General features: G+C 38.3%; 6 protein-coding genes across 7 annotated transcripts; 2 read left to right on the forward strand and 4 right to left on the reverse strand.

The window, feature by feature from the left end:
* Positions 1-766: 766 nt before the first annotated feature.
* On the reverse strand, positions 767-2,334 carry LOC101298723. 2 transcript variants are annotated; one of them, XM_004303036.1, is made up of 3 exons: positions 2,235-2,327; positions 1,383-1,821; positions 767-1,283 (listed from the first exon to the last, which is right to left on the reverse strand). In XM_004303036.1, the coding sequence occupies exons 2-3, from the start codon at positions 1,761-1,763 to the stop codon at positions 996-998; spliced, it is 669 nt and encodes a 222-aa protein (XP_004303084.1). In that variant the 5' UTR covers positions 1,764-1,821; positions 2,235-2,327; the 3' UTR covers positions 767-995. The 2 variants fall into 2 exon arrangements, with proteins under 2 accessions (XP_004303084.1, XP_004303083.1); XM_004303035.1 differs by having other exon boundaries at positions 767-1,821; positions 2,235-2,334.
* Positions 2,335-2,564: 230 nt separating this feature from the next.
* On the reverse strand, positions 2,565-4,410 carry LOC101299209 (putative disease resistance protein At3g14460-like). Its single transcript, XM_004303037.1, has 2 exons — positions 3,271-4,410; positions 2,565-3,179 (listed from the first exon to the last, which is right to left on the reverse strand). The coding sequence occupies exon 1, from the start codon at positions 4,386-4,388 to the stop codon at positions 3,309-3,311; it is 1,080 nt and encodes a 359-aa protein (XP_004303085.1). The 5' UTR covers positions 4,389-4,410; the 3' UTR covers positions 2,565-3,179; positions 3,271-3,308.
* Positions 4,406-7,607, reverse strand: LOC101308307 (putative disease resistance RPP13-like protein 1-like). The gene is made up of 2 exons (XM_004305356.1): positions 4,536-7,607; positions 4,406-4,444 (listed from the first exon to the last, which is right to left on the reverse strand). The coding sequence occupies exons 1-2, from the start codon at positions 7,605-7,607 to the stop codon at positions 4,406-4,408; spliced, it is 3,111 nt and encodes a 1,036-aa protein (XP_004305404.1).
* Positions 7,608-11,878: 4,271 nt separating this feature from the next.
* Positions 11,879-15,095, forward strand: LOC101299497. The gene is made up of 6 exons (XM_004303038.1): positions 11,879-12,122; positions 12,571-13,345; positions 13,523-13,749; positions 13,992-14,183; positions 14,271-14,427; positions 14,761-15,095. The coding sequence occupies exons 2-6, from the start codon at positions 12,587-12,589 to the stop codon at positions 14,998-15,000; spliced, it is 1,575 nt and encodes a 524-aa protein (XP_004303086.1). The 5' UTR covers positions 11,879-12,122; positions 12,571-12,586; the 3' UTR covers positions 15,001-15,095.
* A 5,163-nt stretch (positions 15,096-20,258) lies between these two features.
* LOC101299785 (structure-specific endonuclease subunit slx1-like) lies at positions 20,259-23,094 on the forward strand. Its single transcript, XM_004303039.1, has 3 exons — positions 20,259-20,499; positions 21,294-21,400; positions 22,746-23,094. Exons 1-3 carry the CDS (start codon positions 20,276-20,278, stop codon positions 22,937-22,939), a joined length of 525 nt encoding a protein of 174 aa, XP_004303087.1. The 5' UTR covers positions 20,259-20,275; the 3' UTR covers positions 22,940-23,094.
* Positions 23,095-23,942: 848 nt separating this feature from the next.
* Positions 23,943-25,064, reverse strand: LOC101308599 (acyl-CoA--sterol O-acyltransferase 1-like). The gene has a single exon (XM_004305357.1). It carries the CDS (start codon positions 25,062-25,064, stop codon positions 23,943-23,945), a length of 1,122 nt encoding a protein of 373 aa, XP_004305405.1.
* Positions 25,065-25,149: the final 85 nt, after the last annotated feature.

A 25,149-nucleotide genomic window follows, 5' to 3' on the forward strand; every position in this document is an offset into this window, starting at 1 on the left:
TTCTTCTCCATATCCATCTTGTACTCCCTCCGAATCCGACTCAAAATCAAAACTCAAGTCATCTATTTCCTCTTCATCATCGGATATAAAATACATCCTCATCAAGTTCCCTAATTTCTTGGATTCTAGGACCTCTCCTAGGCTCTAAGCCACCATCCACTCCCGATTCCTCTCCAACCCTTTCACTAGGAAGATCCGAAACAACATCATCATCACCACCATCAACAATCCATCCTTGTGAGAGGAGGCGGACTGGGCGAGAGGAGGCGGACTGGCGGGGAGGGCGAGCCGGCGAGGTGAGGGAGAGCGACTGGGCGACTGAGAGCGACTGAGAGCGACTGGAGCGAGAGATGAGCGACTGAGCCTCTGGAGCGAGAGACTAGAGACAAATCGAGTTATTAGGGTTTCAAAACGACGTCGTTTGCCTCTTTTTTTCTTTTTTTTTTCGGCTGACCGAGTTGACCGAGTTGGACCGAGTACTCGGCCGATTTTCTGCTGGCCGACTAGAGGCACTGAGTAGGCCAAAATCGCCACGGTGACTAGCCGAGTACCGAGTACTCGGCCGAGTTGACCGAGTTTTAGAACCTTGATCATAATAATATGATCTCATGACATATTTGATTGTGCTCTCAATGTTATTGACTAAAAGAAGCTAGCTCATGTGTCCTTTTTTTTTTTTTTTTGTAAAACAACTAATGTGCCATTTAAGGAAAAGAAGTTATCCTCCCAAACATAATATCATAAAAACTAATATACCATTCACAAGGAAACAAATTAAGAAACTTTTATATGCATGATAGCATGACTCAAGTTATTGAAAGATGCCAAAATCACAAACACAAATAACTTAGGATGCATCACAGATGTAATCACACCTTTTAAACACAAAACACTGTACAAAAATATCCCCCTCTGCTACAAACTATGACAGACTCGAAGCTAATATAAGTACTGGTGTATTCATGAAACTTACATGGTATATTTGCCACAGTAAGCTACTTATCCATTGCTGAGGATACCAAGGTTTCTTGTATGTGGGGATTTTGTACTTCAGCACTTGCCATCACCTTTGGATGATCTCGGCATTCAATTACCGGGGACTGACAATTTCCTCCAAAGGACGCCATTGTTTTCTCACTCGCTTCAATTCCGGCCTCTAATGATAACCCCACAGCAGGTGGACAGAAGCATGGCAAATCAATTTGACAACGAATGCCAGTTTCCCCAACATTAGATTGCAGTTCACAATCCCCTTCCTTGGAAATAACACCAGGTTTATAATACTGTTTTTCAAATGGAAAAGCACCCAACTCACTATCAATTTTTCCTCTAAAGTCCAGCAATAGGTTTCTAAGCCTTAAAAATTCTGCTTCAAGACTTGCCTGCCCCTGTAATTTCCTAACAAGTTGCTGGTTCAACAGCTGCAATTTCTTAACTTCCTCTTCTAAATAAGCTGTGTGTGCCTTCTTTTTCTCTCTGTACTTCCGAACTGCTTCTCTATTTCCTGAAGGCCTTCTTCTTTTTGGTTTCAATACCAAATCCTCTTTACTGTGATCACCATCATTTTCCTCCGACGGAAGAACTTGGGTATGTGTGTGATAGCAAGTGTGTGTATGTGCAGCATCAGGGCCAGGTAGGTTGCATGTGTGAGTGTGAAGGCATGTCCGTAATGTATCTATAGAAGTTGGAGTATGGAAATTACCAGAGGAATTGGATTTTGGAATTACAGCATGGTCTAAGGTCTCTACTTCCCCATCATCCATCTTCTCTTTATTTGAAACAAGAACTATTAGGAGCCAAACACCACAAGATAGAGCTCATCTGCAATACCCAATTCTCAGTTATTGGTCATCAGGCTATAGCATAGCACTACAATAAAGCTATAAAATTTATGTAAATAATAAGAACTTCATGCATAGTTAAATCAAACCTCACAGTTCTTACTCAACTATGAATGCTCAGTTCAATACAGTTCATGAATTAACCATAAGCAGAAATAAACCTAAGCTCAAACCCAAAAGCTAGAGGCCGAAGTCATAAAAAACCAATGATAAAGACAAGACCATGGTATTGATCCTCCAACTAGTGGAACCTGGAAGGAGAACCCAAGCTTCAAGTGGGGGAACATGAGGGAATAGAACATAAAAAAACAGAGAATCTAAAAAAAGAAAGCAAGAAAAGGAATAGGGAATCAGATTGTGTTGTAGAAAATTGTGGATATTCTTTGCAGTTACCTGGGTTTTGTTAAGCTTCAGTGAGAATGAGGATGATCATAGACTGCCACCTTCAGAGCAAATGGAGCAATGTCAACCGTATTTTATTCTGGGTTTATTCCTTCAGATAACATAGACTTATGCACCTTGTCTGCGTCTTCTATGTTTTTTTCCTTTTTCTAGTGGGGTAGGTACTGCTAGAAATCCTCATTTATCCTTCGGTCCAAATTGGAATTTTGCTTCAGTAATCGACAAGGAGTGTGGTCAAGAAACATGTCACTAATTCAAGATGTGTAGCCACACAAACACAAGGTAAACTTCTTCATCGAAACAAAAAAAAACAGAATGTAAACTTTTTCCGTAGATTGGCATAACCTTTTTTCCTTCATCTATTTTGGCAATGTTCATACCAAACGTTACTCTGATCATGTACTATTTGCGCTTCATTATACCACAGCTACAATCAGAGTACAGGACTACAGGCAACCCGAGTATACCATATTTAAAAGTGTATGGGTTCCGAAATCATACTTAGTTGAGCAATCATTTCTCATCTCAACGAAAAATATACTACACAATCAATCATCAAATTCAACATAAATCAACATCTGTGTTTGAGTTTCCATGAGGAAGCAGAAGTTTGACCACAAAAGTAGTATATGGCTTGCAAAGGAAGTTCAGCTTACGAGGAAGCAGCAGTTTGATTCCAAAATGTGAGGTTTGTATAGGTGCATCCCCTGCAGTTAATCAACATGAGTTGACGAGGGTATTGATCAATCCTTGCTACTGAAAGCAGTCTTCAGGAGATTGCAATGTCCGAAAACATTGCCATAATTCTGGTAGCACAACAATTATGGAGTTCTCCAATAGAAATTGTAACACTTTACACTCCAGCTATAGCTACCGGTACAGGATGGGACCTAGCAAGTACTTCTGGGTTGATCAGGAATGCCAAAGATGTATTAACTGCATCCAAATGTCTCTGGTTAGGGGAAAAAGATGTATGAATGTTGCTATACAATGAATGCTAATTTGTTAAAAGAATGAGAAAGCAAACCTGACAAAACTTCTGTGTTTCTATCTATCTTCTTGTCATCACCATATACTCACGAAGGGGATGTTTTTTATCTTGGACCAGTCTTCTCCTTTGTCTTTTCCACAACGATGTTTTAGAAGTGAACAATTCTGAATTGTTAAGGCAGAAATCGTTGCTGGTAGTCCGGTCTCTGGCAAAGATTGGAGCTTATCGCACTCCCTGATAGTCAGCTTTTCAAGTGAGGTGAGATTCTCAAGCACCTCCGATATGGATTCAAGATCTGGGAGTCTTTGAATGCTTAAAGAGGTTGAAGTGTGGGGAAGAGGATAATCTTTCAAAAAGGACTTCAGGCCAGGAAATCCACCAATGATGAAAACATCTAGAGAGGATAGTTTGTGAAGTTTCCACTGATGCATGGGATTAAGCTTTTCACAATCAGTAACTTTAAGATCTCTTAAGCTGCTAGGCAGACCCTGCTTTGGCAAGGACAGGAGACTAGGACAGCTAGAAATCTCCAACTTCTGAAGACGTTTGAGTTTATGAAACAATTCAGGTAGAGACTGGAGAATCTCACATTCGGAAATTGTGACAAACTTTGTGTTGGAAGGCAACCCACCCTTTGGAAAGCACTGAAGAAGGGGGCAGCTCTTTACTGCCAAGGTCTCAAGATTTATGAGGTTGAGAAGGCTCAGTGGCAATGCCTGCAAATTAGAGCAATCACTAATCTCAAGACGCTCAAGGGTTGTTGGTGATTCACCATTTGGAAAGATCATGAGAGAGGAACAGTTGTCTATCTCCAAGTACTTGAGAGTCATATTGTCTTTGCACATCAAACCCTCAGGCAGTGATCTTAGGGTTTTGCAATAGTAAACTCTCATATGTGTCAGAGTGGATGGCAAATTTCCTTCTTCAAGAATGGACACAAGAGAAGGACATTTATGAACTTCTAAATACTCGAGAAAGTTGTTATTGCGGAGAATCTCCTGAGGAAGGGTCTTCAGAGCACCACAGTCACGGATTACAAGACGCTTCAGTTTGTCAGGCAAACCCACATCTGGAAATGCTTCAATGTTTGAACACCATTCAATCTGCAGCTCTGCAAGACACTCAAGGTTGTGAAGCTTACCCGGCAGCTTCATCAGGCTACGACAATGTTTCAAATCCAAATATTGAAGTACAGGTGGAAGCTTATCAACTTCATCAGGTAAAGCAACTAACTCAGGACAATGGGATATTGTCAAGCGTTGAAGCGATGCAAGGTGTGCTAGTCCAACTTGGTCATCTACCAAATATTCAAGGTCAGGAAAGCCTGAAAGACTCAGTTCTTCAAGTTTTTCAGACTGTTGGATAAAGCCTTCAGGTAGACACTTCACATGTGGAATATGAGTTAGGTGAAGAGAGGTCAGCGAGCTGAATCTCATCATCCATCCAAGTAATTCAGCATTTGAATCCATCAGGTACATTGTGCTAAGTTCCACCATCCTTGGAAGTGCAGCCAGTATTTCGCAACCATCTATCTCAAGCACTTTCAACGAAGGGAGGGAAAAAGGAAGGTTTTCAAGCTCACCACAACCAACAAGAACAAGCAGTTGCAGGCTACGGAAATCTACAGGTTCCAAATTCCCAAGTGCAGGGTTCTGTGAGAAGGTAGTCAGTGCTCCGCACTTCCTGATGCGCAGCTTTTCTAGAGAGGCAAATCCATGTGAAAACTTTGTTAACTTGGGACATCTGAAAATGCAAAGCACCCGAAGGCTGGGAAATTCTTTACGCCTTTCATCTGAAGACCATTCCTCCCATTCTTCCATGTCCTCAAATTTCAAAGTCTCCAAAGAGGGGAAACAGATTCTGGAACCATCATCATCCACAAAAAATTCGATTCCTACATGTTTTATTCCATGCTTTGCTTCAAGTATGAGATCTTTAAGAGAAGGTAGTTGGCCAAGGGGTGGTAACGATGTGCATTTTGCGCAACCATAGAGATGTAAGTACACCATGTTAGTGAAGAAAGGATCTCCCATCCAATATGGGAATTCAGTACCTCCATAATACTTGATGGTGAGTTTCTTCAGATTTTCATGAGGCTGCAGTGCATCAAGTACTTCTGTCTCGATCCCTTCATTTCGTGAACCATCACTACTGCTGCTCCATTCCAAAACCAAATCATCCAGGTGCTTCTTATCCTTCAATCTGGCCACAATTGCATCTCTAACACTGTCGACATTATGCAAACACAAAATAGAAATGGATCCTCGAAGATGTGACAAGTCCTTGAATTCTGCAATCCCCTTTCCCATGGCTTTCCCCACAATGAAATCTGACAGTATTTGAAGGTTAATCAATCTTCCCATTCCCAAAGGCATACTTTTCAGCTTAGTTCCCTCAATATTGAGATGCCGTAAATTCCTTAGGTTTCCCATGTTTGCAGGCAGCCTGGTAAGCGAACAACATCTGAATAAAAGTAATGTCTGCAGATTGTATAGACTGCTTGTTGACTCAGGTAGCTCTTCTATTTGACAATGAGAAAGATTGAGGTACCGTAGTTGTTTCAAACTGCCAATTGAATCTGGCAACTTTTCTATGAGATAACCACTAAAGGATAGCACCCGCAAGAATCTTAATTTTGGCATCATATCACAAGGAACCTTGTCAGTCAAGCTACCCATAGAAAATCCTTGCAACGGGTCTAATGGTAGAAAGGTCCGTAAACAATCCACATTACTGAAAGCCTCGAATTTCTGAAATACATCATTAAATCCACGAGTATATGATAAGTGCCGAGCTTTTGTAGACTTGTTATGATTCTCTGTATTTTCCTCCAACCTAACAAATGTTTTTCCAGACACAGATTGTGCAAGATCATGTATGAGGTCATGCATTACCAGTCGTAACTTGTCATTGGTGTGTTGGAAGAAGGACCTTGATAAAAAATCTGAAACATATCTTCTTGCTACATCTTCGATTTGCTGATTTCCTTCTGGCTCTGGCACAAAACCCTCTGCCATCCATAACAAGATCAGCATCTCTCTGTCATATTCATAGTCCTTAGGAAACATTGAGCAATAAGCAAAGCACCGCTTCAAATCCTCAGGGAGGTGATGGTAGCTTAATCTTAGAGCTGGTAAAATATTGTTGTCTGCCAGCTTCCAAATTTTGCTATTCAAGATATCATTCCAGTAATTCTCATCAAGTTCTGGTTCGGCACGCAGGAGGCCTCCTAGTGCCTTTGCAGCCAAAGGCAACCCTTTACACTCGTCTACTATTTTCTTGCCGATCACTTTCAACTTTGGATAGGAATCTAAATTCCTGTTCCGAAAAACAATTTGTTCAAATAGTAACCAACAATCACCATCTGAAAGCCCCTCCAAACAGTAAGTAGGAACAGTCCCCATAAGTGATGCAACTGTTTTGCTTCGTGTCGTGATTATAATTTTACTCCCTAGTGCACCAACTGTGAAGGGGACTCTTAACTTATCCCAGCTTTCATACTTCTCGTTCCAGCCATCATCCAGAACAAAAAGAAATTTCTTGTTCTTCAACCACTTTTTCAGTTGTTCTTGAAGTAACTCCAAATTGTTTGTGCTACAACTTCCTTTAGTCGCGGACTCAACAAGTGCTTTTGTTATCCTTTGCACATCAAACACATCAGAGACACACGCCCAAGCTTTCAAATCAAACTTGCTACTTACATTAACATCATTATACACAAGCTGAGCAAGTGTGGTCTTCCCAATGCCCCCCATGCCTACAATTGGAATAATAGAAACCTCATCATCACTTTCACCCAACTTCAGCAAAGTAATTATCTCCTCCTTATCAAATTCCCTACCATAAATATGAGATTCATCACCCAACATCGTTGTTGTGGGTGATCTTTCAAACCCTGATTTTACACCTCCAGAATCTTCTCTCAAACAAAGAATATCTTTCTGTTTTGCAAGCTCTTCCAAAATATCTATAATCTTTATCATTTTCGACTCTACACGTTCTCTAAAAGGATTAAGAGTATCAGCAATGTCTTTGATTTTAAAGTCTATCCCTTCTTTGATCTTAGAAATCCATACCTCATGTTTGCTGTTTTGTGATTCGAGGGCATCATTCGCGATATCATCCAATATGTCCTCAGCATCATAAGCTGCAACTCTGACATCCTCAAGCCAAGCTTTGACACTCAAGTCCTGGACTTGCTTCTCCTCAGCATGATTGAGAACTGCATGAATGACAAGCAGGTTGCTCTTGAGCTTTGCTCGCAGCGAGTCATCGATTCCCCACTTGAGGAAGAAATTTATGACATCTTGAGTGGCCAACTTGTTAAGGAGGATGCTTACAGAAGCAGATTCAAATGCTCGAACAATAGGCATGACTGAGGTCTTGTTTTCTGAGTTCTGAGGAGATGAGGAGTAAGGGAGAAGATGATCAGATAATATGATAAAGAGAGAAATGGAGACAGCAAGTAGGCATTTGTTCAACTTACAATAGCTACCATGTTGTCAAGTGGTTCTTATGTATTGATTCAAGTAGTTATTAAATATGCATTGTCAATAAAGCCTATCAACTTTGATTCAATATAGTATTCAGACAATTGATGAGGACAAAAGCAACCTATTTATAACCCTTATAATTAGCTCAACAGAGTTACCAGGTCTTTGAGTTGCAAGTCAAGTCTTTTCTGAGTAATTTGGCCAAAACAAAGGAAGAAGAAGTCTTCGTGTGTAGCTTGTATGGATCCATGTATATGAAATAAATTCGGTTCAAGTTATGTCAGACATTAACAAGTTGAGGAGATTTGATCAGCATAATATATGTACAATGTGTCATCCTTTCATTCTAAAATCAATCCAGTAATTGAAAAATAAGTGAAGTAAAATCTGGGTTTCAATGAAGTGATGATTGATCGTACCTGCCTCAAAGGCAGTAGTAGTTGCAGATTCCATGTTCTAAATATCACTGTCTTCAACCTGGTTCATAATACAATGCTGAACCAACAAAGATTAGAAAGCTCAACTTACTGAATAAATATAACTTATTTGCAGACACAAACATAAACCGTTGAAAGCCAAAAAGAACACTTCCAAGCGAAACCCATAAACCAACTTAACTTGTCCAGAAGATTCACGGCGGCGTTTCGGCGATTCCTTTGGGTGGCCGGCGGCACGTTTGGGCGTGTCTTCACAAGAAGTTTAAGAACACAGTCGTGAGTTTTGGTTCTATCTCTACTTCCTCTTCCTTTCATGGGCCTTTCTTTTCACGACTTACGAGTACAAATCCACTCCAATTCCACAATTACTATAATTGTTGGCCCAAATTTAAATAAGTATGTGCTGCTTAATATTAACTAGCCTTCCTACACGCGTTGCGCGCGTGCGGAATTGCGTTTTATGTCAATTTGATAATTATTGCGAAATCTTTGTTAGTTTGATCAATTATTGTACGATTTTCATAAACAACAACTGTACAAAATTCAAATAAAAATGACACAATTGAGTGAAATAGTAATCGAAAACAAAGTCAATCCACATATAAATTCCATTTTGAAATAAAGTTGAACAATAATTAGAAGTAAAGAAACATTAGCACATTACATTGTATTTAGATAAGTTGAATCCATCAATTGAATTAAAAGGGAATTAATTGTGAAAGCTTGTGGAAATGCGGTTTCTGCCAATTTCATAATTATCATGCGTTTTTTTTTTAATTCGATTAATTATTGTGCGGTTTTTATAAAAAAAATAGCTCCTTGAAATCTAAATTTTTTTTTAAAAGAAAGCTGAATAATAATCAACGGGAAATTCTATGGTACCTATCCGTATGTGATACCTACATTTACAAATGTGACAACATATTTATAATCAAAGTAGTAATGCTGAGTCGTATTGTTTGTAATCTTTTTCTAATAATCGTAATTACAAAATGTACAACCATTTAACAACTTTTTGAACAAATTGTTCTCATAGTTGTAATTTTGTTTAACTTTATGTAAATAGTGTAAATAAATTTGGTAAATTTGTTCTCAATGTTGTAATTTGATTCATAATATTGTAATTTTTGTTTAAATACATGTAAAATAAAAGTAGGATATACATCCCAGTACCATAGCTTGTCTCATAATCAACAGCCAAGATTTGTAGAATTAGAAACATATAAAGAGTATCCATCAATACATGTCATATGTTGAACATTAGACAATACTAAAGTTAAGAAACATGAGCACATCACATTCGTTTTAGATATGTAAGTTGAACCCATAAATTGTATTAAAAGGGAATTAATTATGAACATTAACATTTTCAACATCAATTGTTGAGTGAATGAAATCACAATATCAGTTTTGTACCATCAACCTAATTAAGATGAAAAGATTATTTTTAAAATCCATAGTTCAAATCTTAAAATGAAATAAGGGAACAATGAATAGAATGATTAAAACAATGTTAGTCATAAACCAAACACAAATTATAATATGTTTGTTTTACTAACTACACGCAATTGACACCGATCAACACACAATTATTTGATTTTCTCTTATTATTATTATTATTGCTATTTTTTTTAAATGTAATTTTCTCTCATGCAAAACGAATAACATTGATAAAAAAAACTGAGTAGGAAAATAGAAAGAAAAAAACTGAAACGACTTACTCCGGGTTTCAGGGTGAAATTCGGGGTGGGTTGTGTCATCAAATCTCTTACTTAGGCTGCTCATTTTTCTAAAATGACAACTAATGATAGTAATATAATGGGTAAGATTTTATATTCATTTTTCTCTTTTGTAATCTAACACCACTCTAATTGGATGCTGCTAATTATTTTTGATTGTTTTTAACTAAACTAATGTAATCACACAAAGAGAAAAAAAAAATTCAGGCCTCTTAAGATTCTAGGCCCTGAGTCCATCGACTCTTAAGACTCTACTCAGGTACGGGTCTGGACAAAGACCATATATTGAGAGTAGGCAGCACGATGGCATGGTGTGGGCTGCATGAAGGACGACACACACAAGGGTTCTAGGGCAGACAAGATGCAGCAAGCTAGCACCATACGCTCACGTAACATGCATGGGCGTCATGGCCAGCCGGGTGTGCGAGCACGCGACAATGAGTCGTCTTACATGCATGGCATGTGTGACATTTGGGCAGCAGTTACCAAGTATTGGGCGGTTATCCGAGAAGCACTACGCATGGTGGTTAGCACCTAGTGGGAAGCATCATGTGCGATGGTTACCAAGTAGTGGGACGCTTCATGCGCGACGGTTACCAAGTAGTGGGAAGCATCATGCGTGACGGTTACCAAGTAGTGAGAAGTTACCACGCAAGATAGTTACCAAGTAGTGGGAGTCATCCACACAAATAGTGGGTGGTTACTTACTCAAGGTGTTTGCCAAGTAGTGGGTGGTTACTTACAAGATGGTTGCCAAAGTAGTGGGAAGTTACATGGACAAGTAGTGGGCTGCACAAGGGAAGTTGCATAATTGCTTGGCAAGCATGCATGCTGCCACATAACCCTAGGTAGTTGGGGTTTTTAACCACCATGCACATTGTTGTGTAATATAACCTAGTCCAATGAGGATGTCATGGACAACGAGAGATGCGAGCGAAATAGCTAGCTAGCAAGCAAGAGAGCGAGCAAGTGTAGTTGTACTAAGAGCAAGTACGTACTTGTAGAGTGTCAAAGGCAAGATTGGGTATGTCCACTTGCTAGGCAGAAGACACTCATTGTACTCTTGAATTCCTTTAGTTAAGTTAAAGGTTGAGAGGGGGCCTCCCGTAAACACTTGTGTTGGGTGTGTGTGTGAGTGCTTTACACTCGTTGCTTACTCTAATAATTTCGTTGTGCAAAGCAAACAAATGAGTGAGAGACGGAGGTTGGTCGAGCGGGAGCACCGCTTGGCGTCATCACAAGGCAAAAGGTTTAGACAAAAACAACAACCCTGTGACAATTACCATGTGGATCTCTACTGACAAAACCATGAAATTGTAGAGCTCAATAACATTGGAATATCGTTAAATGCATTTTTCTGTATCTGAATTTTTTTAATTAAGAATCTAGTGATAATATAGTACATGTACAATCCGTTTTGAGTCTAGTCTTCACTAAAGATACTTCTACTAGATCCAAGTCCAACAACAACGATGCATGAAGAAAACGTTGAACACTACCGTTGTCATACATGGAGTTGCATTACCGTGTAAACCTAATCTGATGGCTCCATTTGCGTAACACTATAGCTTGTTTCCAGTTCTATTTACCTACAAACGAGTTTCCCTCCTTCCCATCCATTTCAACACGTGCTTATCCATCATACCAGCCACGTCAGACAGAGATATTCTAGGACGTGTCTGATTGGACCTTGCAGCGTGTTGTAGGCCGCAGAGTTCGTTTTGGTCGCCTGCGATCAAAGCTCGAGTTTGGGCAGCGACAACTGATTAGGATTTGGGCCTGTCACTGACGTGCGTAGTAGGGACTGGACTGTAGCCTTTGTTCTAAGGAACTGGCCTAATAATATCTCCACTCTTTGTCTACTTCACATTTTTTTTTCTTTCTTTCTTTTGTTTGTGGCTTAATTTCGTTCTTCAATGCTAACTTGAGGAGTTGAGGGTGACTTAATGCAAGTATGGACTTGAATGATTTGCGTAGTTTGTCGGTGTGGACTTCAGAGGGGAGCGGATCTTTTCTGGTATTTAGATAAATAATACAAAACACAAATTCAAAAGTCCGTTTTTCGCTTGGCTTTAAGAGGAAGAAGAAACGTTTAAGCAACCGCGCGTATCATTTTCTCACTTTGTGGATCTTGCTTTCTCTAAGCTCCTAACTACTTGGAGAAGACTGAACCTTCCACAAACTCTAACTCTAATGAACCTTCTCTGCTCACTTTGAAGGTAAACCCACTGCACAAAACTCATGTTTATAATTAATACTCTTTTTAGTATGATGCTGGAGCTCTTTGATTTGTCAAGATTGCTAATTGTGTTTCATCTTTTCACTATGAACTGGTTATTAAGTTGAGGCTTTCTAGTTTATAATGAGTTCTGTTCATGTTAAATTGTTTTTCCTATGCTTATTTAGTCAAAGAAAATGATTCTCTTTGCTTTGTTCTTGGTTTGATTTCCAAACATATGTTGGACATATGGAATTGAGACACTGGGTGTTAGTTTCAACTGGGGTGTCAGAACTAAGATTATACTGCCACTTTATGATGTGTAATACTTGAACACACTGTACAACATAGGATTTATCAGTTGTGATTTGTGTTTTCTCGGTTATTGATGTTTTAGACGGTAAAGTTCACTCCTTCCTGAGTCTTTTGATTGTTGTTGATCATTGCAGAATACAATTTCTGGGCATGGAAATACTCTCTTACAGTTCTGCTTCGTGCTGTGATGTTGTAAATTTAAGGTGGAACTCAGCTGTAAAAGCTTCGAGTTTTGGTGGATCCAAGCTCCCAGCTTTTAGAAAGAGTAGAGTCATCTATGCTAATTTTAATTCCGCAAGTGAGGTTGTGAGCTGTTATCATATAAATCAGTCTTTCTCAAAGAAATTAAATCACCGGGGAGGTTTAAGGTCATTAGATTCCCATGAGAAGTTTAAACAAGTTGGTCCAATTATGTCAAGTGGAAGCTCAGGCTCTGATGGCTACGTTATTGGAGCGGAAGAGGATGCAAATATTTCAGAGACCGGTGAACCATTAACGAAAGTGTTGATTCCTGGTATACCGAACGAATCCAATGGTGAACTAAGTGCTCCTATAAGCAGTTGCTTTTGGGAATGGAAGCCCAAGTTCAACGTGCATTATGAGAAAGCAGGATCTGAAAACTTGGGCTCCCCACCAGTGCTGTTTCTTCCTGGTTTTGGGGTTGGTTCATTTCACTATGAGAAGCAAATGAAGGATTTGGGACGAGATTTTAGAGTGTGGGCAATTGATTTCCTCGGTCAGGGCATGTCCTTGCCATTGGAAGACCCTGCCCCTCGTACTAGGGAAGAAGGTATGACGGACAAGAACAATCTTGCTTGGGGCTTTGGAGATGAATCTGAACCATGGGCAAGTGAGCTTGTTTACTCAATTGATTTATGGCAGGATCAAGTTCGTTATTTCATAGAAGAGGTATGTGATGGCTTTATAGTTTTATAATTTTTATTTGTTCCATTATCTGATGGGAAATCAGTTCATATGTATGGGCAAAGCATTGATAAGTTAAAAGTTGGAAGTTGTTTGCATGAATTCTACCAAGTGTTGACCACTTACCAGTGATCACATAATCAGATTTGATTTTTCGTACAGGTAATCGGCGAACCTGTATATATTACTGGAAACTCACTCGGAGGGTTCGTTGCTTTATATTTTGCTGCATGTAACCCTCATTTAGTGAAAGGTGTTACATTGCTCAATGCAACTCCTTTCTGGGGATTTCTACCTAATCCCATTAGATCTCCAACACTGGCAAAATTATTCCCATGGGCAGGAACATTTCCTCTACCTGCCAATGTGAGGAAGCTCGTAGAATTTGTGTAAGTCTCTTATAGCCTGCATAAATTTTTTTGGAGTAAATTGTAGTATTAGTTCCTCTATTTACAAACAAGTAGGCAAACTAAAAATTGACAGTGAACTGATTTAAGAGAGGCTTCTTTATGTGGGAACTGATTTAATATGAGAACTGAACTCTGAGATCATCTTTGGTGTGGACTATATAGTTATAAACGAGCAATAGTAGACACTTGAACTAAAACATTTTGATCTTGTCTAATTTCAGTTGGCAAAAGATAAGTGATCCTAGGAGTATAGCACAGATACTCGAACAAGTTTATGCAGATCATTCAACAGATGTTGACAAAGTATTTTCCCGCATAGTTGAGACATCAGAACATCCGGCTGCTGCTGCATCATTTGCTTCAATCATGTTTGCTCCTCAGGGAGAATTATCATTTAAGGAGGCTTTATCCAGGTAGGCAATGCAAAGATATTTATATTTATCTGCTTTACTTTTTTCTGGTCCATGTTTATTAACGGTTTCAGGGCATTTTATGTTTAGATGTCAAACAAGCAACATACCAGTTTGTCTCATGTATGGGAAAGAAGACCCATGGGTACAACCTATTTGGGGTTTTCAGGTTAAGAAGCAGGTGCCTGAAGCTCCATTTTATGAGATCAGTCCAGCTGGTCACTGCCCTCATGATGAAGTTCCTGAGGTAATACAATCCTTCAGTAATTACTAATTACCATGAAAGTTTTTCAGTCTCCCATTCAGTAGCTAGTAATTCAAGAATCGTTACTGGAATTCATAGCCTGTCATACATCTATCCTCCAAGAAACTGAGTCTCTGAACTCTTATACAATGTATACAAAACATTTATATATCGGAGGATTAAGCTATTACAAGGTGGACCAACTATATATATTATGCTACCATATTGGTCTTTGGTTTTAGATTTCCTAAGACATTCTCGTAACCTCTTAATTTCCTTTGACATCATTTGCTGTACTGTGTTGTGTTCTTAGAAGACTAATCATCATTTATACAGGTTGTGAACTACTTGTTGCGTGGGTGGATCAGAAACGTAGAATCTCAGGGTTTAGTCGCATTACCTTTGCTTGATGCCCAAGAAAGTATGCAGATTAACATTGCCAGGGATTTGGAGTTCATCAGAGATGGATCAAAAAAGTCAGTGAAGGTGCGGTTCTTTGGATCGAAGTTCTCACTTTGGGACAAGATAAGCTCTTACATCAGTTCTCAGTTTGGGAAATTAGAGCTCAAATCATGAAACCCGGAAAGATTTGTTAATAGGCATTGTAGATATTTAAATGTAAATTGTAACATATATTCTTTGATTAATATGACATCTTCCATGGTTATAGTTATGTGACTGTATTACTGTGAGCCCCAAACTTCCCAACTCGAGTAGGAAATATAGTGATCATTTGACCAAACAAAAGATGTGTTGCCGAGTAGATAATGCACATAATGTGTATAGACAGGGACAAGACCCTTCGCGCTTTACCATTAAGTGATATGGTATTATTGGCGGTTAAGGCATATTATACTTGTTAGGCATAATTGCCAATTTGTTACTTTAACTTTCACCTTGGTGTCAATTTGCTACCCTAGCTTTCATTTCAGCCAATTTGTTACCCTAACATTTCATAATTAGCCAATTTGCTATCCTAACTATTAAATCTGCCAATTTGCTACCCTTCCATCCAATTTGCTACTTTAGGCTTTCAAGATTAACTAATTTACTTATCAAAATTTCAATATCGACTAACTTTGACATTCAATTTTTAGAATTAATTCATGTTTGGATTAAGAAATGAACAAAATAAAATGACAGAAAGGTAGCAAGTTGGCTAATTTTGAAAATATAAGGTAGCAAACTGGCATAAATAATAGTTAGGGTAAAAAATTGGCTAATTATGAAAAGTTGGGGTAGAAAATTGGCTGAAATGAAAGCTAGGGTAACAAATTGACACTAGGGTGAAAGGTAAGGTAGCAATTTGGGTAAAAAGCCTACTTATTATACTTCGCGCCCTACCATTTGCGCTCTTGATACTTACTATACTTCTTATGCCCCCTATTGTATGGAGTCGTTCCATATGAATGTTGAAGGCGGCCGCACCATCTTTGTTTCAGAATAAAGAGTTAATTGATACAGGAATTTTATTCACACATCCTAAATCACTCAATACACATCCCAAATTTTTTGGTACTTATCTTTCTCATAAATTGCCTATTTTGCCTTAACATTGCACGCCAATATCATCATCTTCCCCTAGTCCCCAACAAGGCTAGTTCATCACCATCAACATCCCTCACCACATTATGTATCTTCATTGTGTATCATATTATCAATAGTTGAAAGCAACAAAAGCCATCCAATGAGCCTATAAAGATTATAGAGATTTCAACCTTCAATCACCAATATAAGATATTCGCAGTTGCAGGTCATGGAAAAGAGGAAAATTCAGGCTTTAATAAGGCCAATTAGTATCAATCCTATCAACCATGTTTTATCATTGAAGTTTCTCGATCACTTAGTGTTTCATTTGTTTGGTTTTGTTGCAACCCAACTACTTGACTTGCATTCTAATTCGTTATATCATAAGATCCAATTTTATTGTTGTAATGTTATTCACCTCCATGTGTACGTATACAGGCTTTCAAGAATGTGATTATGCTTGAAATGTCGGTGTCGTGGCCTTATTGGTTAAGAAGCTTAACTGACAACTTTGAGGTTAGTGTTCAAACCTCACTGATATATGTAGAGTGTGTGAGTTATTTGATAATTTTTTAAAAAAATAAATAAAAAAAATTATGCTAGCTTGAAATTGGGTTTAATGTTTACAGCTTCAATTTTTTTCTTTCATTCTGAAATTAGTTTCAAGGATAAAAGTGTAATAAAAAAAAACTTTCAAAAAAGAGGTAGGTGTATTTTTTTTATTTTTATGAAAGTAAGTTGAAATTCATTAGATCAACCGTAGACCCAATAAATTCTATAAGCTCGATTCATGCTGTAGGCGAATTCTACTCGCAACATCATGTCATGTACATGAACCCAAGCCACATTCATGCACATTAGGGCTTTCAAAATGAGACTTGGCTTCTCTGCTTGGAGAAGTTTTGCTCAGATCTACTTGGATTTCAATACCAAGCTGCCACATCATCTAAAATCAATCCAAGGGCTCTTGATGAAAAACTCCACCTTACCAATTTTACGCTAGCCACACGGGATTGCTATAGCCCCAAAACGCAACCATCCAAGTGATTCAACCATACCCGCTTCAGCCTTAAGCCAAGTCTATGGAGAAGCTCGCCAATCGGACAACTGCCGGAGCTTGGTCAGGGCTGCTGTGGATTATCGCTTGCCGGAAACTCGGAGACGGCAGGGCAAGGTTGTCGGAGATGTCAATGTACTCGTCGTTGGAGGAGATTAGGAGTGGTTCATATGGGTAAGGGTTCGGGTGGGCTTGGGTCACGGTGGGTGAGTCACGACGGATGACTGCTACTGTTATGGTGGTGCTTCCTCTTCTTTGTCGGGAGAGTAGCTTAATCGGAGTCGTCCTCTAAGTGTGGATTAGTATCAGCAATTCTCACTGTAAATCTTATGATTCCAATGTCCTAGATAATTGTTCAAGATTGAAGCTATGATTCAGTTGATGACTTGAATAAAATTGGAGTTCTGTTGGTTGATTTCTGTCCTAGATAATTGTTCAAGAGTGAAGGACCAACTGTATTATAGATAAAACAAGGACTGAAGAAATGGAGGAGCAAAGAGGCTATATATGGAGGAGAAGAAGCTGCTTATTTCTTTATTGGTACTTGTTTTCATGTATATGTTGATATCATTTGGTCTGGCATTTCAGGAGCTTCATAAGGATGGCTTTGATCTTGCTGAAGCTCGATACACAGAGGAAGAATAAAGAGGAGACCGATCTGATATGGGTGGCCTCAAGTTTCTTTTTGGGAACTTCTCGCTGCTGACCCTTAGATTGGTTTTAGATGACGTGGCAGCTTGGTATTAAAATCCAAGCAGATCTTAGCAAATCTTCTACAAGCAGAGAAGCCAAGTCCTTCAAAATGGGTGTGGCATGGAAGGTAACAGAATTGTATGAGGTTCTTTATTAGTTTTAGGATCGTTGGTAATTTTGGACTTGAGACCGAAATTCATGCCTAACGACTTAACTCCTAATACGGATAAATGAAGAAGAGAGCCCAAAAGCCAAGCTCAAACCCTTTAAGATTCAAACAAAAAAGTAAGCTTCTTATTTCCAGCCACACAATAAAATATAAAGCAAAACAACAACATAATCCCAACAACAGATTTCTTGCGTGAAATCTGCCCAAAGACTACATTCACGGCTTTCAAAGCCTAGTCCACATGCATCCAGCAGTTTTAGACATAACCTGACATACAAAATAATTTACAAAAACCAATACACGCTTAAACCTACTCATCCTCTTCACTCAGCAATAAAAAATAAAAAAAACCTTCAACCAAGATTCTTTTAACTGCTGTTATTAACCAGAAGGAACGAGGCTAGCAAGCTCTCTAATACTCTTCTTCTGCCATGCTACATCTCTCCCACCATGCTTCTCTCCCTAGCCCTTATCCAATCCCATAAACCACTTCAAGATTCAAGAACAACTCAAAAGAAAACATCACTCGATCAGATCTTGATGATTATGTTCTTCCAAGAAATCTGATCAAACTCCTTCATCTCCCCCATGGTGCTCCCTCCATTAGCATCAATCTTTCAAATTGATAGGTTGGCGGGACCTTTAGCAAGTTAATCCAATATGAAGATTTCACCAGAGGAACCTCTTCAACATAATCAACACCATCATATATACTTCGCCATAGCCACCGACGCATGGTTGAAACCTTACGGACCACCACGTCAAACCCTAGTTCGATCATTAGGGTTTGAGAACGTGAAAAACACATGTTCTCCATCAGTCGGTTTAACTCGGAACTGTCCATTGGGAGTGCATGCAGTCTTGAACATGCTCACGAAAGATCGTTTTTTTTAAGTAATCATCATATATATAATCGAAAGCCAGATGACGAGAGTATAATGATCACATGAATCAAAATTGTTTCATTATATTAAACATTTAGCTCATTTATACATAAGCTTAACAGAAGATAAAAATAGATACAAAAAGGTATCAAGGAAACATCAGACTAGAGCCCATGAAAGATCGATTGTTGTACCCCGGGCAGTGAGTAATTCTCCAACAAGAAAAACTTCTGCTTTGGGAAAAGTAAGTAATCGGAGATGTGTGAACAAAATTTTTAGGGTGCGGCTATTGCCACCCCACTAAATACTTTGTTCACCCCACATTTCAATTTTAAACTAAATATTCCAATACTAACCCCATAATCAAGAATTTTTGTGAAAATATAATATTAAGGATTAAATTCAGTTTACCCCCTCAAACTTTAGGGCTAAAATCGATCAGTTCAATCTCTGATTTTTTTTTTTAATCAGTTCAGTTCCTAAACTTTCAAAATGCATCACCCTAGTCTAAAATTTGAATTTAGCTCGAAATGTGATGTCATCTGGTGAGTTGGAGCCGACATAGTAGCCCACTTTTCAGCCTTTCACCCTTCATTTGAGAAATAGGAAGTCGTGATTTTGCATTATTGCACTATTGCTAGAGCGTTTACATTTTTAATTTTAGGGTGGAATGTGAAAATGTTCATTATACCCTTCTAAGTGGTTTATAATTTGTAAAAGTGGGCCAACATGTTTGGGCCAACATGTTTGGGCCAACTCAGCTTGTGATATAATCATTGAAGTCAATTTCGAAATTTAGACATGACTGATGAAAACTAAAAGTTCAGGGACTGAACTGATTAAAAAAAAAGGTCATGGACTAAATTGATTTTAGTCCTAAAGTTTGAGGGGGTAAATTGAATTTAATCCTAATATTAAACTAAAATCTATAAAATCCAAACAACAACGTATAATTCTCTACAATAAAAAAAAAAAAAACACAATTCTCTACATCTTTCAAATCAAATTTGAGAATCACTTCAATCTTTAACAGGTGGTTAATTATACAGTGTGGTGAGATTGTTCGTTCTTATTTTTATTTTATTTATGGCTTCAATTGTAGTCTTTCTTTATAATCGTAAAGAAAGAACTCAAGAAAGAGATCAAGGAGAACATACATAAGATGTGGTTTGAGAAGAATGGAGGTCTCCATCAAATATATCGATAAGATATTTGTATATATGTTTAGATTTTATCATTTTTATAATTGTAAGTTAAAAGAAAGAAAATAAAAATCAGATTTTCTTAAGATTTTAAGGGCAGAATTGAAACGTAACATAGGGTGAACTGAGCATTTAATGGGGTGGATATAGCCGCAACCAATTTTTATTGATGTAAAACATTTTTTTTGGCAGCAGTAAAATATCAGCTGTTATTTAGCTGGTTAGTTTGAAAACAGAAAAGCCCAACGGTTATTTGACACCTTCACTTTGCCTATATATAATCCGAAAAGTTCAAAACTTGCAGACAATCCCATCGTAAATGATGACGCGGCTCTCCACGACATTTCCTTCCGTGAAGCTCACAAACCCTCGCCCCTCCTCAAATCTATTATCATGTTCAACATCACTACCCAAGATCAAATCAGAAGCAACATCCAATTCTCCCTCAAAATCAAAGTCAAGGTCTTGGTCTGTGTATCTCATCCTTTCCACCAATGCCCCCATCAAGACCTACGTTGGTGTCACCACCGATTTCTCTCGCCGGTATGAACAAATTGCTATCTGGGTTTTGTCTATTTTGTTATTTTCATTAGCTAATTGATGAATTAAGGACCATATTTCTATCTGGGTTCTTCCAATTTATCCGTTTCATTATACAATTGCTATCTGGGTCTTTCAGAGCTATCATTTTTCATAAGCTACATGATAGATTGACGACAAATTCTATCTGGGTCCTTCAAATTTATCCCTTATATTGCAAATCACTTTCTGGGTCTTTTAAAGTTATCATTTTTCAGAGCTACTTGATAGATTTACGACAAATTTCTATGTGGGTCTTGTTCATTTTGGGTTCTTTGGTGTTTATATGGGTTGTATTCTCTAGCAATTTTCCTTTCTTTTTCGCTCTTGGAATTAGGTTGGTGCTCAGTGATGTTTCTTTTTCCTGGTTATGATTCTGGGCTGATGTGAAGAATGAGAAGGTAGTCAATTGAAGCACTGATTGCCATTCCATCAGTTACCTGCCAGTTTTGAAATGAATAGATAGTAAATATCTCCAACTTCATTTTAGAAATAATCCAGTTTTGAAATGATCTATTGTAGCATGCAATTTTGTGCTTTTATGTTTGTGTTTAACTTCAACATTGTCAAAGGTTTTTCAAATATTTACTTAAGGTGCTCTTGTTTCTTATGTTTATCTTTTAATTGTTTGAAAAGAACACACTTTTGTGGTGTTATGTTGTGCGGATTTTTTTTTTTATAGAATCGAGCTATTTCTGGGAATCAATTTAAATTGCTTGGACAGGCTGATTATGATATATTTTTATATTCATTTGCAGTCTGAAACAACACAATGGTGAACTAAAAGGTGGCGCAAAAGCATCCCGTGCTGGAAGACCATGGATTTGTGCATGCCTAGTACATGGTTTCAAGGACCAAAACGAAGGTATTTGATTGGATAATTTGATAAAAGAGCTTGTGCTTCTCACATGATTATACCTGGGATTTACTTGAAAAGTTAAGTTTAAGGCCTATTACAAAGCATTGAACTTGAGTTATTCCAGCGTATATGACATTGTGGCTACCCAATGAACCCATAATTTTTTCTTAAGTTCACACCTTTTTGGACATTTGATTCTTTTTTATTACTCCAGCTATTAAAAATTTTGGCCAACAAAGGTACTCATATTTTGGAGTGTCAGTATGAAGTATATAATCTTTTACATGGTTTGCAACAGGGTTGTTTGGTCAGTTTTGCATGATCCTCTTTATTTTGATCTGAATGAGAAAGCTCTAGTGGTGATATGTGAGTGTTCTTGGAATTCATATTTTGAAAGAAAATGTTTTAGCGATTCTGAGCTGGTTTTTAGTGGATAAGTAAGAGGATGAGCGTTGATGTTGTTGGCTGGCCATTCTATGATGATAAGTTCTATTATGAAAACTTCTTGGTAAGTTCTGGTGGATGTTTATGCACATTCCCAACCAACTTGGACCACTTATAAAACATGCGTGCTTTTTACTTTCATATTGATTGCCACTCACCCAAACATGGTGACCATTTACCATTTGATTATCACAGAGACTGGTGAAGCAATGGCATTCATGAGAAAGTTTTTTATACAACTATCTTCATTGCATATGTTTTAAATATATCCTTTAAATACAGACAATAGGGATCTGAACTACAAATGTTAACTTCTGAGTCTGACCCTCTGTTCTTATTCTAGACAACTACGGTCATTAGAGTGCCTTATGATTGGCATGCTATTATGATCTTATTGTTTTGGTTCCTTTGATGAAAATACACAAACTATTTTTCATGCAATTGATATATGCCCCTTTTGTTTTTCTATTGGCCTTCAATGGAGTGGCTAAAAGCTCTTCTCCTCATTTTCAACACATACAGACAAGTTACCTTAAATTTTTGAGCCACCCTTCATCAGTGGTTGTGAATGACTGATTTGTCTCACTCTTTTCAAACTTGTTTCCATAGGAGCAAGTCAGAAGGATTGAAATAGAACCATCTAATTTTCTATCCACCCACCTTTATTTATTTTGCCTTCATAAAACAAAATCCATACATTAATGAACTTTACTGATTTTTATGCCCTTGTCTAATGTGTACTCATACTGATCATTCCAGTTCCTTTACCATGAACCCACGATCCTTGTTCTGATATACATTTATGCAGAAGTAAAGATCTTTTATGTCTGCTATTTGATCTCTGATACATTGTCATTTCTTTAACTCTTTTGTTTAATAATAATAATGTTCTTTTTGTTTTGTGTAGTGTGTTCTTTTGAATCAAAATGGAAAACTTTATCAAGGAGTTTGCCTCGAAAAAGAAAGGATGACAGTGAGGCAGAACAAGCAAACAATTTGTCGCTTCCTCTACTACAACACAGGCAAGCAGCTCTAAATAGAGTTAAAGGTATATTTGATTGCACTGACTTGGAAATTGACTGGAAACTGAACCCGTTATAACATGGTAAACTGTAAACCCCAGGTTGCTACACTTTCCATTATATTTATGTAAATTAATATGTTATAACTGAAAGAAACTTATCTAACCTGAGGACAATCAATTGATCTTTATACTATGTAACACTGAAGCACTGTAATCACAAAAAATTTCGTCGAAAACTAAAAACGACTGTGATGATGGAGAAATTTGTCTTGAAGTGGTCTACTACAGTATATTATTACTCACTATATGAAACAACAGAAAGTTTGTAATTATTTGTTCAGCGTCCTCTTCACACTCTATTCTGAACTCTCTTGAAGTTATTGAGATTTACATTTTACTGGTTTTAGTTATAGTTAACCACTTAACTGTATTGTTTCCCTTAATGTGTCCTGCAACACTAATCATACTTATGTAATCATGTTATGGACACAGAATAGAACTTCCATCGATTCAGCCTAGGCTGGTTTGGTTTGCAGTTCTATGCTTGGTTGGTTGCTTCTGACAATTGTTTTCTTATTCCTTAAGTTTGTTTTGGTTTCAAGTGGCGTTCAATACTTCAATTTGGTCAATGAGTTACTGCCTTTCAAGTTGCAACACATAGTTTCCCTGAAAACATTTTAGCTTCTACCATCAATTATTGCAAGCTCAATAAGTCAATAGACACTTCATGTCATGTGCAAACTTCAAATAACGTTTTGTCATGTTTGCACGCACGTAGTTTCCAAGTTTGTGCAGTTTAATAAGATTAGGTTTCTTGCGGAAAGTTGCAATCCTTGTATAAGGACATGAAGACTGATCTATTACACTACCAATTTGAAAAATCAAAATTGATTTCGACTGTTTTCATTAGCCATTGTTAGAAAGCCTCGTATGATTTTATCACGAAACATACCATCCACTGGTTTATAATTCCACAAATAGGAATCAAATGCGAAATTATTAGACAATGGTTATTGGAATGTTTGACATTCTTAAGCATGTCACTTACAACAAAGACACTTGTGTTACTAGACCAACATATCATGAGCTAGATAACCATTTTTGGGAAGTCTGAGCTACATTCTTCATGTATGCACCAAAAGCAACATACTCTTCAAGCATTCTAACATCAGCCTTACTCCGAAGAAACTGCGGAAAGAAGAGCCAGAAGCAAGTCACAACCACAAACCCTACTGTCAACACCACCGAGACTGGTGTCGGCAGCCGGAACCTGCCCCTCAACGCCTTCTTCAAAAGGATCTCCACCATCAAACACGACCCCTGCAGAATGAAGAACCACGTAACCTCCCATGTCGGCTGCACGCGTCCCTGGTAGTAGTAAATCAGCTCATGCATGAGCCCGGACACTACGAAGCTTCCCATTACAGCAGGGAGAGGAGCCCATTTCCGGCCAATGAAGCGCGTGGAGCAGTCGAGAATGGGCTCGTATACGGCCGGCCGTAGGATACTGGTGGCCATGAGGTTCCATCTTCTGCCCCAGAAGTCTTGTAGCGATGTGGAGAGGTAGGGCTCGTTGAAGTGGGGCTTCAGTTCCAATCCCAAAAGGGCTTGAGCCAGGACTCCTACCATAACTAGGAGGAACTCTAGGAGGAGATATATGTATAGACAATGAAGGACTAAGATGAGGTTTGGATGAAAATGCTCACTATAATAGAGGATTCCTATCAGAATGACCAAAAGGAAGCCCTTGATTACATGATTCAGGGTTGTTGATTTGGCGCTTCTGGGATGTGGGGTGTTCCCATTTTGGCCATTCAGATGGGGTTTTGATGGAGATGGGTCTGTTTTAATGTGGCCATTTTGATGTTTTGGAGGTGGGATTTCTTCGATTTCGATTGGGAGGCAAGCAATGGCCATGAAACGTCCAATGGAGATTGACTGGTCTGAAGCCAAAGGACGTTTACCAAAGGCGAAAAGCAGAAGCTTGAAGCTGCCAAGCCATGAAATGAAGAAAGCAGTGGCGCCTCCAAGATGTACAGAGGACAGGTGAAGAGGGAGGTACAAGAAGAGACAGACAACTGGGACTACACAAAGAAGCCTGGTTTTACCTTTGGGGACTATTTTGCCGAGGGAGTAGGAATAGAATAAGCATACAAATATCGAACTTAATACCTCAATGAAGTTGCCAAATTCACCTTCCATTTCTTCTCTGATCTTGATTTCTCTTTGTTTATCTGACAAAAATGGAAGGTTTTGGGGAGGATTAAGAACGATCAAGACAGATGAA

This window comes from Fragaria vesca, linkage group LG6 (assembly GCF_000184155.1).
Source record: "Fragaria vesca subsp. vesca linkage group LG6, FraVesHawaii_1.0, whole genome shotgun sequence".
Classification (NCBI taxonomy): Eukaryota; Viridiplantae; Streptophyta; class Magnoliopsida; order Rosales; family Rosaceae; genus Fragaria; species Fragaria vesca.